General features: G+C 35.5%; 1 protein-coding gene across 1 annotated transcript in view; it reads left to right on the forward strand.

The window, feature by feature from the left end:
* The window catches only part of LOC104996790 (vacuolar protein sorting-associated protein 13A-like), a 207,917-nt gene that overhangs the window by 22,379 nt on the left and 173,411 nt on the right, over positions 1–12,127 (forward strand). Inside the window, exons 7-8 of the mRNA XM_010851154.1 lie at positions 2,840–2,972; positions 3,626–3,743. Of these exons, the coding sequence (XP_010849456.1) occupies positions 2,840–2,972; positions 3,626–3,743 (251 nt within the window). The remainder of the gene's footprint in view (positions 1–2,839; positions 2,973–3,625; positions 3,744–12,127) is intronic.

The following is a 12,127-nucleotide window of genomic DNA, read 5'->3' on the forward strand; positions in this document are numbered from 1 at the left end:
CTTTAGAATGGACTGACTGGATCTCCTTGCAGTCCAAGGGACTCTCAAGAGTCTTCTCCAACACCACAGTTCAAAAGCATCAATTCTTCAGCGCTCAGCCTTCTTCACAGTCCAACTCTCACATCCATACATGACCACTGGAAAAACCATAGCCTTGACTAGACGGACCTTTGTTGGCAAAGTAATGTCTCTGCTTTTGAATATGCTATCTAGATTGGTCATAACTTTCCTTCCAAGGAGTAAGCGTCTTTTAATTTCATGGCTGCAGTCACTATCTGCAGTGATTTTGGAGCCCCCAAAAATAAAGTCTGACACTGTTTCTCCATTTATTTCCCATGAAGTGATGGGACCAGATGCCATGATCTTAGTTTTCTGAATGTGGAGCTTTAAGCCAACTTTTTCCCTCTCCTCTTTCACTTTCGTCAAGAGACTTTTTAGTTCCTCTTCACTTTCTGCCATAAGGGTGTTGTCATCTGCATATCTGAGGTTATTGATATTTCTCCTGGCAATCTTGATTCCAGCTTGTGCTTCTTCTAGCCCAGTGTTTCTCATGATGTACTCTACATATAAATTAAAAAAGAGTGACAATATACAGCCTTGACGTACTCCTTTTCCTATTTGGAACCAGTCTGTTGTTCCATGTTCAGTTCTAGCTGTTGCTTCTTGACCTGCTTACAGGTTTCTCAAGAGGCAGGTCAGGTGGTCTGGTATTCCCATCTCTTGAATTTTCCACAGTTTGTTGTGATCCACACAGTCAAAGGCTTTGGCATAGTCAATAAAGCAGAAGTAGATGTTTTTCTGGAACTCTCTTGCTTTTTCCATGATCTGGTGGATGTTGGTAATTTGATCTCTGGTTCCTCTGCCTTTTCTAAAACCAGCTTGAACATCAGGAAGTTCATGGTTCATGTATTGCTGAAGCCTGGCTTGGAGAATTTTGAGCATTACTTTACTAGTGTGTGAGATGAGTGCAATTGTGTGGTAGTTTGAGCATTCTTTGGCATTGCCTTTCTTTGGGATTGGAATGAAAACTGACCTTTTCCAGTCCTGTGGTCACTGCTGAATTTTCCAAATTTGCTGGCATATTGAGTGCAGCACTTTCACAGCATCATCTTTCAGGATTTGAAATAGTTCAACTGGAATTCCATCACCTCCACTAGCTTTGTTCGTAGTGATGCTTTCTAAGGCCCACTTGACTTCACATTCCAGGATGTCTGGCTCTAGGTGAGTGATCACAGCATCATGATTATCTTGGTTGTGAAGCTCTTTTTTGTACAGTTCTTCTGTGTATCCTTGCCACCTCTTCTTAATATCTTCTTCTGTTAGGTCCATACCATTTCTGTCCTTCATTGAACCCATCTTTGCATGAAATGTTCCCTTAGTATCTCTAATTTTCTTGAGGAGATCTCTAGTCTTTCCCATTCTGTTGTTTTCTTCTGTTTCTTTGCACTGATCACTGAGGAAGGCTTTCTTATCTCTCCTTGCTATTCTTTGGAACTCTGCATTCAGATGCTTATGTCTTTCCTTTTCTCCTTTGCTTATCGCTTCTCTTCTTTTCACAACTATTTGTAAGGCTTCCCCAGACAGCCATTTTGCTTTTTTGCATTTCTTTTCCATGGGGATGGTCTTGATCCCTGTCTCCTGTACAATGTCACCAGCTTCTGTCCATAGTTCATCAGGCACTCTATCTATCAGATCTAGACCCTTAAATCTATTTCTCACTTCCATTGTATAATCATAAGGGATTTGATTAAGGTCATACCTGAATGGTCTAGTGGTTTTCCATACTTTTTTCAATTTAAGTCTGAATTTGGCAGTAAGGAGTTCATGGATCTGAGCCACAATCAGTATGTGGTCCGCTTGGAGAAGGGAATGGCAAACTACTTCAGTATTCTTGCCTTGAGAACCCCATGAACCATATGAAAAGGCAAAATGATAAGATATTGAAAGAGGAACTCTCCAGGTCAGTAGGTGCCCAGTATGCTACTGGAGATCAGTGGAGATGGAGCCAAAGCAAAAACAATACCCAGCTGTGGATGTGACTGGTGATAGAAATAAGGTCCGATGCTGTAAAGACCAATATTGCATAGGAACCTGGAATGTTAGGTTCATGAATCAAGGCAAATTGGAAGTGATCAAACAGGAGATGGCAAGAGTGAATGTCGACATTCTAGGAATCAGCAAACTAAAATGGACTGGAATGGGTGAATTTAACTCAGATGACCATTATATCTACTACTGTGGGCAGGAATCCCTTAAAAGAAATGTAGTAGCCATCGTGGTCAACGAAAGAGTCTGAAATGCAGTACTTGGATGCAATCTCAAAAACGACAGAATGATCTCTCTTCGTCTCTAAGGCAAACCATTCAATATCACAGTAATCCAAGTCTATGCCCCAACCAGTAACGCTGAAGAAGTTGAAGTTAAACGGTTCTGTGAAGACCTACAAGACTTTTTAGAACTAACACCCCAAAAAGATGTCCTTTTCATTATAGGGGACTGGAATGCAAAAGTAGGAAGTCAAGAAACACCTGGGGTAACAGGCAAAAGTCTTCTTAGCAGATTAAAAAAAATTTACATGCATTATTTACCAGAACTGGCTTTGTTTTCCCTTTTTAATATAAATGATTAGGAAATACAACTTATTATGTAAAAACTTTATACTTTGCCTTCTCATTATGTATTTCATGGATAAAGGTGTTTTTAATTGTCTTACAATGTATGTCAGCTTGTGAGTTTATCTTTTCCTGTTACGTTTTTATAGTATAGTCTAAAACATAAAAACTTTATATTTTCATTTGACGTAATTTGCATAGTCTAAACTGTTAAAATTAACTTAAAGGTGACAAGTAAAATTCGTTCAGAATTACCAGATTTAAAACAAGGTGGAGCCAATCGTGAAGAGATAATGCATAGAGCTTATGATTCCTTTGATATTCAGCTTACAAGCATACAGCTGCTTTTCAGCAGAGTTGGTAAGTACACAAGGCATTATTTGTTGATTCATTTTGCTGAAGTGATTAATTGGGAATTTGGACAATTTCTCTGAAGACTTTGGTATAAGATATGTTAGACATTTTGTATTTTTGAATTAAAAGTGATAGATTTTTCCCAGGAGTGGTATCTCAAGTAGGAGAAATTTTACTATTCAAGGACATTGTCAATGTCTGGAGACATTTTTTGTTGTGAGAAGCAGGGGGTTTGGGCACTACTGCTATCTGGTCCTTCCCTGGTGGCTCAGACAGTTAAGAAATCAGGTTCAGTCTCTTGGTCAGGAAGATTCCCCTGCAGGAGGCAATGGCAACCCACACCAGTATTTGCCTGGAGAATTCCATGGACAGAGGAGCCTGGCAGGCTGCAGTCCATGGGGTCACAAAGAGTCGGACACGACTGAGTAACTAACACTTTCACTTTCCTGTTAAAATATAGTCTGAAGCAGAAGAAGAAAACTGAGGAGGGAAAAGAAATTACCTACTAATTATGTATACTTGAGAATATGGCATTGAGATTATCTAGATGTAGGAAGATTTCCTCATATCATGTATTGTATAAAGTAGTAATGGTAATTTTAGGTTCAGTGTGTTTTTTAGTTTGCTTTCTTTAAACATGTACTGTTTTCTGCAATTAGGTGATAATTGGAAAGAAGCACGAAAACTCAATGTGTCTGCACAGCATATCTTGGTACCTATGCACTTCAATGTGGAGCTCTCTAAGGCCATGGTTTTCATGGATATAAGTATGCCCAAGTATGTATTATCTGTTTCATGTGTTCATAAATTTTCTTATGTAGCTAAGAAATACCATGTTTCATTGATTTTTTTTGTAGTACAATATATATAACATACAATTTACCATTTTAAGTGTATAATTCTGTGGTATTAATAAGTCCATACACACTTTTTCCTGACCACACCACCATCTGTCTCTAGAAGTTTATCAGATTCACAAACTAGAACTCTACCCATTAAACAATAATGCTCCACTTTCTCCTCTTGGAAGTCCATGGCAGTCACCATTTTGTGTTATTTCTCTATGAATTTGACTACTCTAGGTATTTTGTGTAAGTGGAATCATACAATATTTCTCCTTTTGTGCTTGGTTTATTTCTCATAGCATAATGTCTCCATGTTGACCCATGTTGTCGCATACATCAGAATTTCTTTTTTTTTTTTTGTATTGGAGTGTACCCAGTTAATAGTGTTTGATAGTTTCAGGTGAATAGCAAAGGGACTCAGCCATACATATACATGAGAATTTCATTTGTTCTTGAAGCCTAATTTCATTGCACATATATGTCATATATTGTTTATCCATTTATATATTGATGAACATTTAATTATGATAATAATGTTGCTGTGGACATTGGTGTACAGATATCTGTTGGCGTCCCTGCTTTAAATTTCTGGGGTTAGGTATCTAGAAGTAGAATCTTGGATTATTCTATTTTTAATTTTTTGAAAAAAGCTCCCCTACTGTTTTCTGTAGCTACTGCAGTATTTTATAATCCCATCAGCAATGTGCAAAGTTTCCAACTTTTCTAACTCTTTGCCAACACTTGTTATTTTCTTTTTTTAAAAAAATAATAATGATTCTAACAGGCGTGAGTAGTATTTAATTATAGTTTTGAATTGCATTTTCCTAATGATAATTGATGTTGAACATATTTTCACATTCTTCTGGCAGTTTACGTGTTTCTTTAGAAAAATGTCTATTCAAGTCTTTTTGTTGTTCATTTGCTAAATCATGCCCAGCTCTTTGTGACCCTATGGACTGTAGCATACCAGGCTTCCCTGTCCTTTACTATCTCTGGTAGTTCGCTCAAACTCATGTCCATTCAGTTGATGTTGCCATCTAAACTTCTCATCTTTGTCACCTCTTTCTTCTTTTGCCTTTGATATTTCCCAGCATTAGGGTCTTTTCCAATGAGTCAACTCTTTGTATCAGTTGGCCAAAGTATTGGAGCTTCAGCATGCATCCATCCAGTAAATATTCAGGGTTAATTTCCTTTAGGATTGACTAATTTGATCTCCTTTTTGTCCAAGGGACTCTCAATAGTCTTCTCCAACACCACAGTTTGAAAGCATCAGTTCTTTGGCACTCAGCCTTCTATATGGTCCAACTTTCACATCTGTACATGGCTAATGGAAAAACCATAGCTTTGACTGTGTGGACCTTTGTCAGCAAAGTGATGTCTCTACCTTTTAATATGCTGTCTAGATTGTCATTGCTTTTCTTCAAGGAGAAAGCATCATTTAATTCCATGGCTGCAATCCACTGTCCGCAGTGATTTTGGAGATGAAGAAAGTAAAATCCTCCACTGTTTCCATTTTTTCACTATCTATTTGCCATGAAGCTATGGGACCGGATGCCATAATCTTCGTTTTTTGAATGTTGAGTGCTAAGCCAGCCTTTTCACTCTCCTCTTTACCTTTCATCAAGAAGCTCTTTAGTTCCTCTTTGCTTTCTTCCATTAAGGTGGTGTCATCTGCCTATCTGAAGTTATTGATATTTCTCCTGGAAATCTTGATTCCAGCTTGTGATTCATCTAGCCTGGCATTTCACATGATATACTCTGCATATAAGTTAATTAAGCAGGGTGACAGTATACAGCCTTGACATACTCCTTTCCCAATTTTGAGACAGTCCATTTTTCTATGTCTAGAACAATGTAACTATTGTAACTATTGCTTCTTGCCTTGCATACAGGTTTCTTTGGAGGCAGGTAAGGTGATCTGGTATTCCCATCTCTTTCAGAATTTTCCACAGTTTATTGTGATACACACATTCAAAGGCTTTGACATTGTCAATGAAGCAGATGTTTTTCTGGGATTCTCTTGATTTTTCTGTGATCCAGCAGTTGTTGGCAATTTGATCTCTGGTTTCTCTGCCTTTTCTAAATCCAGCTTGTACCTCTGAAAGTTCTCAGTCCACATACAGTTGAAGCCTAGCTTAAAGGATTTTGAGCATTACCTTCAATTCAAGTCCTTTGTGTGTAGTCTGTCACATAAATTGTGTCCATCTCTTTGCAACCCCATGGATTATAGCCCACCAGACTCCCCTGTCCATGGAATTTTCCAGGCAAAAATACTGGAGTGGGTTACCATTTTCTTCTCCAGGGGATCTTCCCGACCAAGGGATCAAACCTGCATTTCCTGCATCAGCAGATGGATTCTTTACCACACCACCTCACACCTTTTAATTACATTGTTTGTGTTTTTTGTTGTCAAGTTGCAGCAAATTTGTTTTGTTTTGTCCTTAATACTTTCTGGGATATTAACTCCCTGTTAGATAAATGAGTTGCAAATATTTTCTTTTGTTTCTGTATTGTCTTATAATCTTTTAATATGTCCTTTGATGCACTAATGCTTTAAAGTATGATTAAGTTTAATTTATCTTTGTTGCTTGTGCTTTTGTGTCAAATGAGAAATTAGTAAATCCAGTGTCCTGAAGTTTTTCCTATATATTTTTTCAAAGAATTTTATACTTTAACTCTTAGGAAATCTTTTTGAGTTAATTTTTGGATATGGTATAAGGTAATCAATCAGTTTTATTCTTTTGCATGTGGGTATGCAGTTTTTCAGCACCATTTGTTGAAAAGACTATTCTTTCTCTGTTCAGTAGTCTTGATAACCCCTGTTGAAAATCATTTGCCCATATATGTGAGGGTTTATTTCTGGGCTTTCTGTTCTGTTCCTTTGGTCTCTGTGTCTGTCTTTATGCTAGTAACACACTGTTTTGATTACTGTAGCTTTGTAATAATGAAATCAGGAAGCGTGAATCATCCAATGTTAATCTTTTTCTACATTGATTTGGTGACTTGGAGTCTATTGCGATTCTACATGAATTTTAAGATGAATATTTCTATTTTTACAACAGATGTCATTGAGATTTTGAATCTGCAGGTGTTTTTAGTTGTGACATGTTAACATTGTCTTCCAGTCTATGAATACAAGCTATTTTTCCATTTACTTGTATCTTTTATTTCTTTCCACATTATTTTGTACTTTTCACTATGTCTTTTGCTTCCCTGATTAAGCTTATTCTTTTTGATGCTATTATAAATGGAATTGTTTTCTTAATTTCTTTATAAATGGAAACTCAGTTGACTTTTTTGAGTTGATTTTATCTTATGTAACTTTGAATTTGCTTATAAGTTCTGTGTGTGTGTGTGTATGTATGAAATTGTTAGGACTTTCTACATATAAGACCACTTTATCTTAAAACAGAGGCAATTTTATTTCATCATTTCTACTTTGGATACCTTTTTTTCCCTTTTTCTTGCCTAATTTCTCTGGGTAGAATTTCCAGTACTATGTTGAATAAAGTCAATTTAAGTTTGCATCCTTTATTTTGATCATAGAAGAAAAGCTTTTCATCTTTTCCTTGAGTATGGTATCTGTAGTTTGTTCATATGTGACCTTTATTATTCTGAGTTAGTTTTCTTCTGCTTATAATTTTTGAGTATTTTTATTAGGGAAATGTGTTAAAATTTTCGAATGCTTTTTCTTCATCAGTTGAAATTATCAGATGTTATTTTTGTCCTTTCGTTTTGTTAATGTGGTGTATTACGTTGATCTGTTTTCATGTTTGAACCACTCTTGAATTCCTTATCCCAGTGGGGATAAGTCCTACTGGGTCATGGTGTATAATCCTTTTAATATGGTGTTGAATTTTGTTTACTCTTATTTTTGAGGATTTTTGCATCAGTGTTCATAAGGGATATTGGTTTGTAGTTTTGTTTTTTTTCTTGTAGTATCTTTGTCTGGTTTTGGTATCAGTAATGCTGTCCTTAAGATGCCTTAGGAAGTATTCCTTTCCTTTCAGTTTTTTGGAAGAGGTTGAGAAAAATGTGTGTTTCTTCTTTAAATGTTTAAATGTGTGGTAGAATTCACTTGTGAAACCATCTGATCATGGGCTTTTATTTCTTAGGCGATTTTTGATTAGTGATTCACTCTCTATATTAGTTATAGATCTATCTAGATTTTCTATTTCTTCAAAACTCAGTGTTGATTGGTCTGTGTTTCTAGGAATTTGTTCACGTTAGGTTATCCAATTTGTTGGCATAAAAACCCTCTTATTTTGGTAGAATTAGTGGTGATGTCCCCACTTTCATTTCTGATTTTAGTTGATTCTCTCTTTAATCTTACTAAAGATTCTTCAGTTTTGTTCATCTTTTTGAAGAACCAACTCTTGTTGATTTTCTCAATTATTTTTAAATTCTCTATTTTATTTCTCTCTGATCTGTATTCTTTACTTCAGCTAACTTTTGGGTTAGTTTGCTCCTTTTTTAGTTCTTTAAGATATAAAGTTGTGTTGTTGACTTGAGATCTTTCTTTTTCAGTATAAATGTTTACAGCTATAAATTTCCCTCGGTATAGTTATTGCTTTATGCTATGAATTTTGGTATGTTGTACATAATCTTGATTTTCAGTTGTCTCAATAGATTTGTTTTCCTTGTGACTTCTTCGACTCATTGTTTAACAGTAAATGTGTTAAATTATACATATTTGTAATTTTACATTTTTCATTCTGCTGTTGATTTCTAGTTTCATTCTATTGTGATTTGAAAAGATACTTTCTATGATTTCAATCTTTAAAAAAATTTTGACTCCTGTGTTAGGACCTAAAATTTGGTCTGTCCTGCAAAGTGTTCTGTGTACATGTATGAACAATGTGTATTCTGCTGTTGATGGAGGAGTATTCTGTTTATGTTTGTTGATAGTATTGTTTTCATCCTCTATTTCTTTACTGATCTTTCCTCTGGCTCTTCTGTCAGTTATTGAAAGTGGAGTAGGTTTTGAAGTCTCATGTTAACTGTAGAGTGAATTTTTTCCTCAGTTCTATCAATATTTCATGTAGTTTTGAGCTCTGATATTTGGTGTGTATACATTTCTAGTTATTATATCTTCTTGATGAAGTTACCTTTTATTGTACAGTATCTTTTGTGTAATTATAGGTTTTGACCTACCAGTCTGGTTTGAGTGATCTTATTATAGCCATTTCTGCTTTCTTCTGGGTATTATTGGCATGGAATATCTTTCACTTTCAAGCTGTTTGTGTCCTTAGATCTAAAGTAAGTCTCTTGCAGAAAGCATATAGTTTGATCTGTTTTTTAAAAAATCCATTCTGTCAGTTTATATCTTTGTGAAGTTTAAGCCATTATGTTTGAAATAAATACTGATAAACAGTTTAATTTTGTTAAGTCATTTTGTTACTTTCTGTGTGTCTTATAGCTTTTTTGTCCCTTTTTTCCCTCATTTTTGGCCTTTGTTTTGTTTAGTTGATTTTCTTGTTTTGACATGTTTTGATGCCCTTCTCTTTTCCAGATACACATCTTCTATAGGTAATTTTTTATTAGTTATTTTCATGGAGATTACCTGTAACATTGTAAAGTTGACAATCTTTTTAAAATTGACATCAGCTTAATTTAATTGCATACAAAAACTACTATTTACTGCTCAACCCCCTCCATTTTGTCATTGATGTCAGAAATTATATCCTTACTGTATATTTTATACCCATTATCATAGATTTATAGTTATTTTCATGCATTTGTCTTTTAAATCCTGTAGGAAATAAAAGGTGGAGTTAGAATGAAAAATCATAGTAATAGTTGATTTTATCTATTGAGTTAGGCTGGGCTGTTTAACTGATTTAGTTCTAAATAGTTTTAGACTATAGCTAGTTAGCCCTTTCACCTTTTCTTTCCACCAGTAATTTTTCTCCCTTGCAAACATTCAAACCTCAGCTACAGATCTACTTAAAAGTGTAAAGAAAGACACATCTAACAGCTACCAGACAGTAGACAGTCTAAGGGGAATTGTTATCAGAGAGGCAACAAGAGAATGCTCATATAGTAGTGGTCAAGGTTTTGTGCCTGAAGTATGGGTGGGAGGGATAGTAGGAAGTAGTGATAGCTTGGTCTCTTTTGCATATGCTGTGTTAGGGACCTTTTTCATACTGTTTTACTATGGTGGCCATGTGAAGGGAAGAGACTTAAAAGAAACCTGTGTACTTTTTTTTTTTTTTCCCTGCCTTTCAAATTATAATAATTCTATTCTCTAGGAAACATTGTACAGTTTACTAACTCTCATTCTCTTATACTTCCTTAATTGAAAATATCAAACTGGGACTCTGAGAGTCTTAAAGTAGAAGAATACCAGGATTTGGTTTGAGAAAGAAGGAAAGAAGACCATTCCATACATTTTGCTATTTTGTATAATCAAGCATTAGGTGTAGGTTAATTTTAGATGCAAGGCTTACATTCTTTGGGTTCCTTTCTAGATGTTCTCCTGCCTATTTACTATTGTCTGATACTTCTTTTAAAGTTAGTCAGTACATGAGAGAAGTCAAAGATGCATGTGATTTCCTGTTGTAAACATGGTTATGAATAAAGTTTTTTTCCAGCATTTTACTTAAGTGTGCTAGAATCTAGGATGTTACAGGGTACCAAAAAAGATGATATTACTGACAGAAGAAATGGCTAACGTCCCTTGCTTTAGATTTCTCTATAAATATATGATGAGGGAGAATTTATGTCCTGTAGTATAGGAAATAGGAGAAGGCAATGGCACCCCACTCCAGTGTTCTTGTCTGGAGAATCCCAGGGATGGGGGATCCTGGTGGGCTGCCGTTTGAGGTCCCACAGAGTCGGATATGACTGAAGTGACTTGGCAGCAGCAGCAGCAATATAGGGAATATGTATAGCATAGCAGAAATTAAAGTAGCTGATTAAGATGTCTTTATATAGATAATGGAATCAAGAGTATGTGAAAGATTAGTTCAATGTGACACTAAGCAGACTGTTTCTTTTAAGAGCCAGATAGTAAATATTTTAAGCTTGAAGTTGTATTGTCTGTCACAAGTACTCAGCTCTGGTGTTTTAGCATGAAAGCAGCTGTAAACAGCACAGAATGAATATGTATAGTTGTATTCCAGAATACTTTTTTTACAAAAATAAGCAACATGCTGGATTAATCCATGGCCATATTTTGCCAAACTGTGGTTCGGTGCATTACGTAACCAACAAAAGGAAAAATCCTCCAGGAAAGCTCTTTGTACTCATATCCTTATGATACTAAAATGGCTATAAGTTAGGACCAGAGATGTGTGCCTGAAATAATCACAGGCAGAAACTATAATGATTTAGAAAGATGAAATCTAAGAAGCATTTGATTTTAGTTTTGTAATGTGGGCAGTATAAAGTGGATATGACATTACATTAAATCCTAGAACTCTACAAGTATCAGGGAACTTTCTTTGAAGTTTGAACTTAAAAAGTTTAAGGCAAATGAAAGGAAATCCTCTTATTATTTGGTGGGTAGTATTTTGGCACCTGTCATCTTCACGTTGTTCAGCTGCCTTACTAAAAGAAATTGAAAATAAGTTTAGGTTCATTAATGAGATGGATCCATAATGTGTACCTATTAAATTAGGATGTATTGGATTAGTTAAAAATACTTACACTATTAGAGATAAATGAAAGGTATAACTTTCTCAAGGAATTCAGATATATTTTTAGCAGTCATTGTGTTTGACTGAAAAGTACGTTTTAAAAAATGAGGGATAAAAATTGTGAATGAAAATTTATTCTGTCTTTGACATCAGTCTCTTTTTAATATATTCTTTTTAATTTTATTTTTAAACTTTACAATATTGTATTGGTTTTGCCAAATATCAAAATGAATCCGCCACAGGTATACATGTGTTCCCCATCCTGAACCCTCCTCCTTCCTCCCTCCCCATACCATCCCTCTGGGTCATCCCAGTGCACCAGCCCCAAGCATCCAGTATCGTGCATCGAACCTGGACTGGCGACTCGTTCCATGTATGATATTATACGTATTTCAATGCCATTCTCCCAAATCATCCCACCCTCTCCCTCTCCCTCTCCCACAGAGTCCAAAAGACTGCTCTATACATCAGTGTCTCTTCTGCTGTCTCGTATACACGGCTATTGTTACCATCTTTCTAAATTCCATATATATGCGTTAGTATACTGTATTCGTGTTTTTCTTTCTGGCTTACTTCACTCTGTATAATAGGCTCCAGTTTCATCCACCTCATTAGAACTGATTCAAATGTATTCTTTTTAATGGCTGAGTAATACTCCATTGTGTATATGTACCAC

Source organism: Bison bison, unplaced genomic scaffold (genome assembly GCF_000754665.1).
Source record: "Bison bison bison isolate TAMUID 2011002044 unplaced genomic scaffold, Bison_UMD1.0 scf7180017864298, whole genome shotgun sequence".
NCBI classification, from domain to species: domain Eukaryota; kingdom Metazoa; phylum Chordata; class Mammalia; order Artiodactyla; family Bovidae; genus Bison; species Bison bison.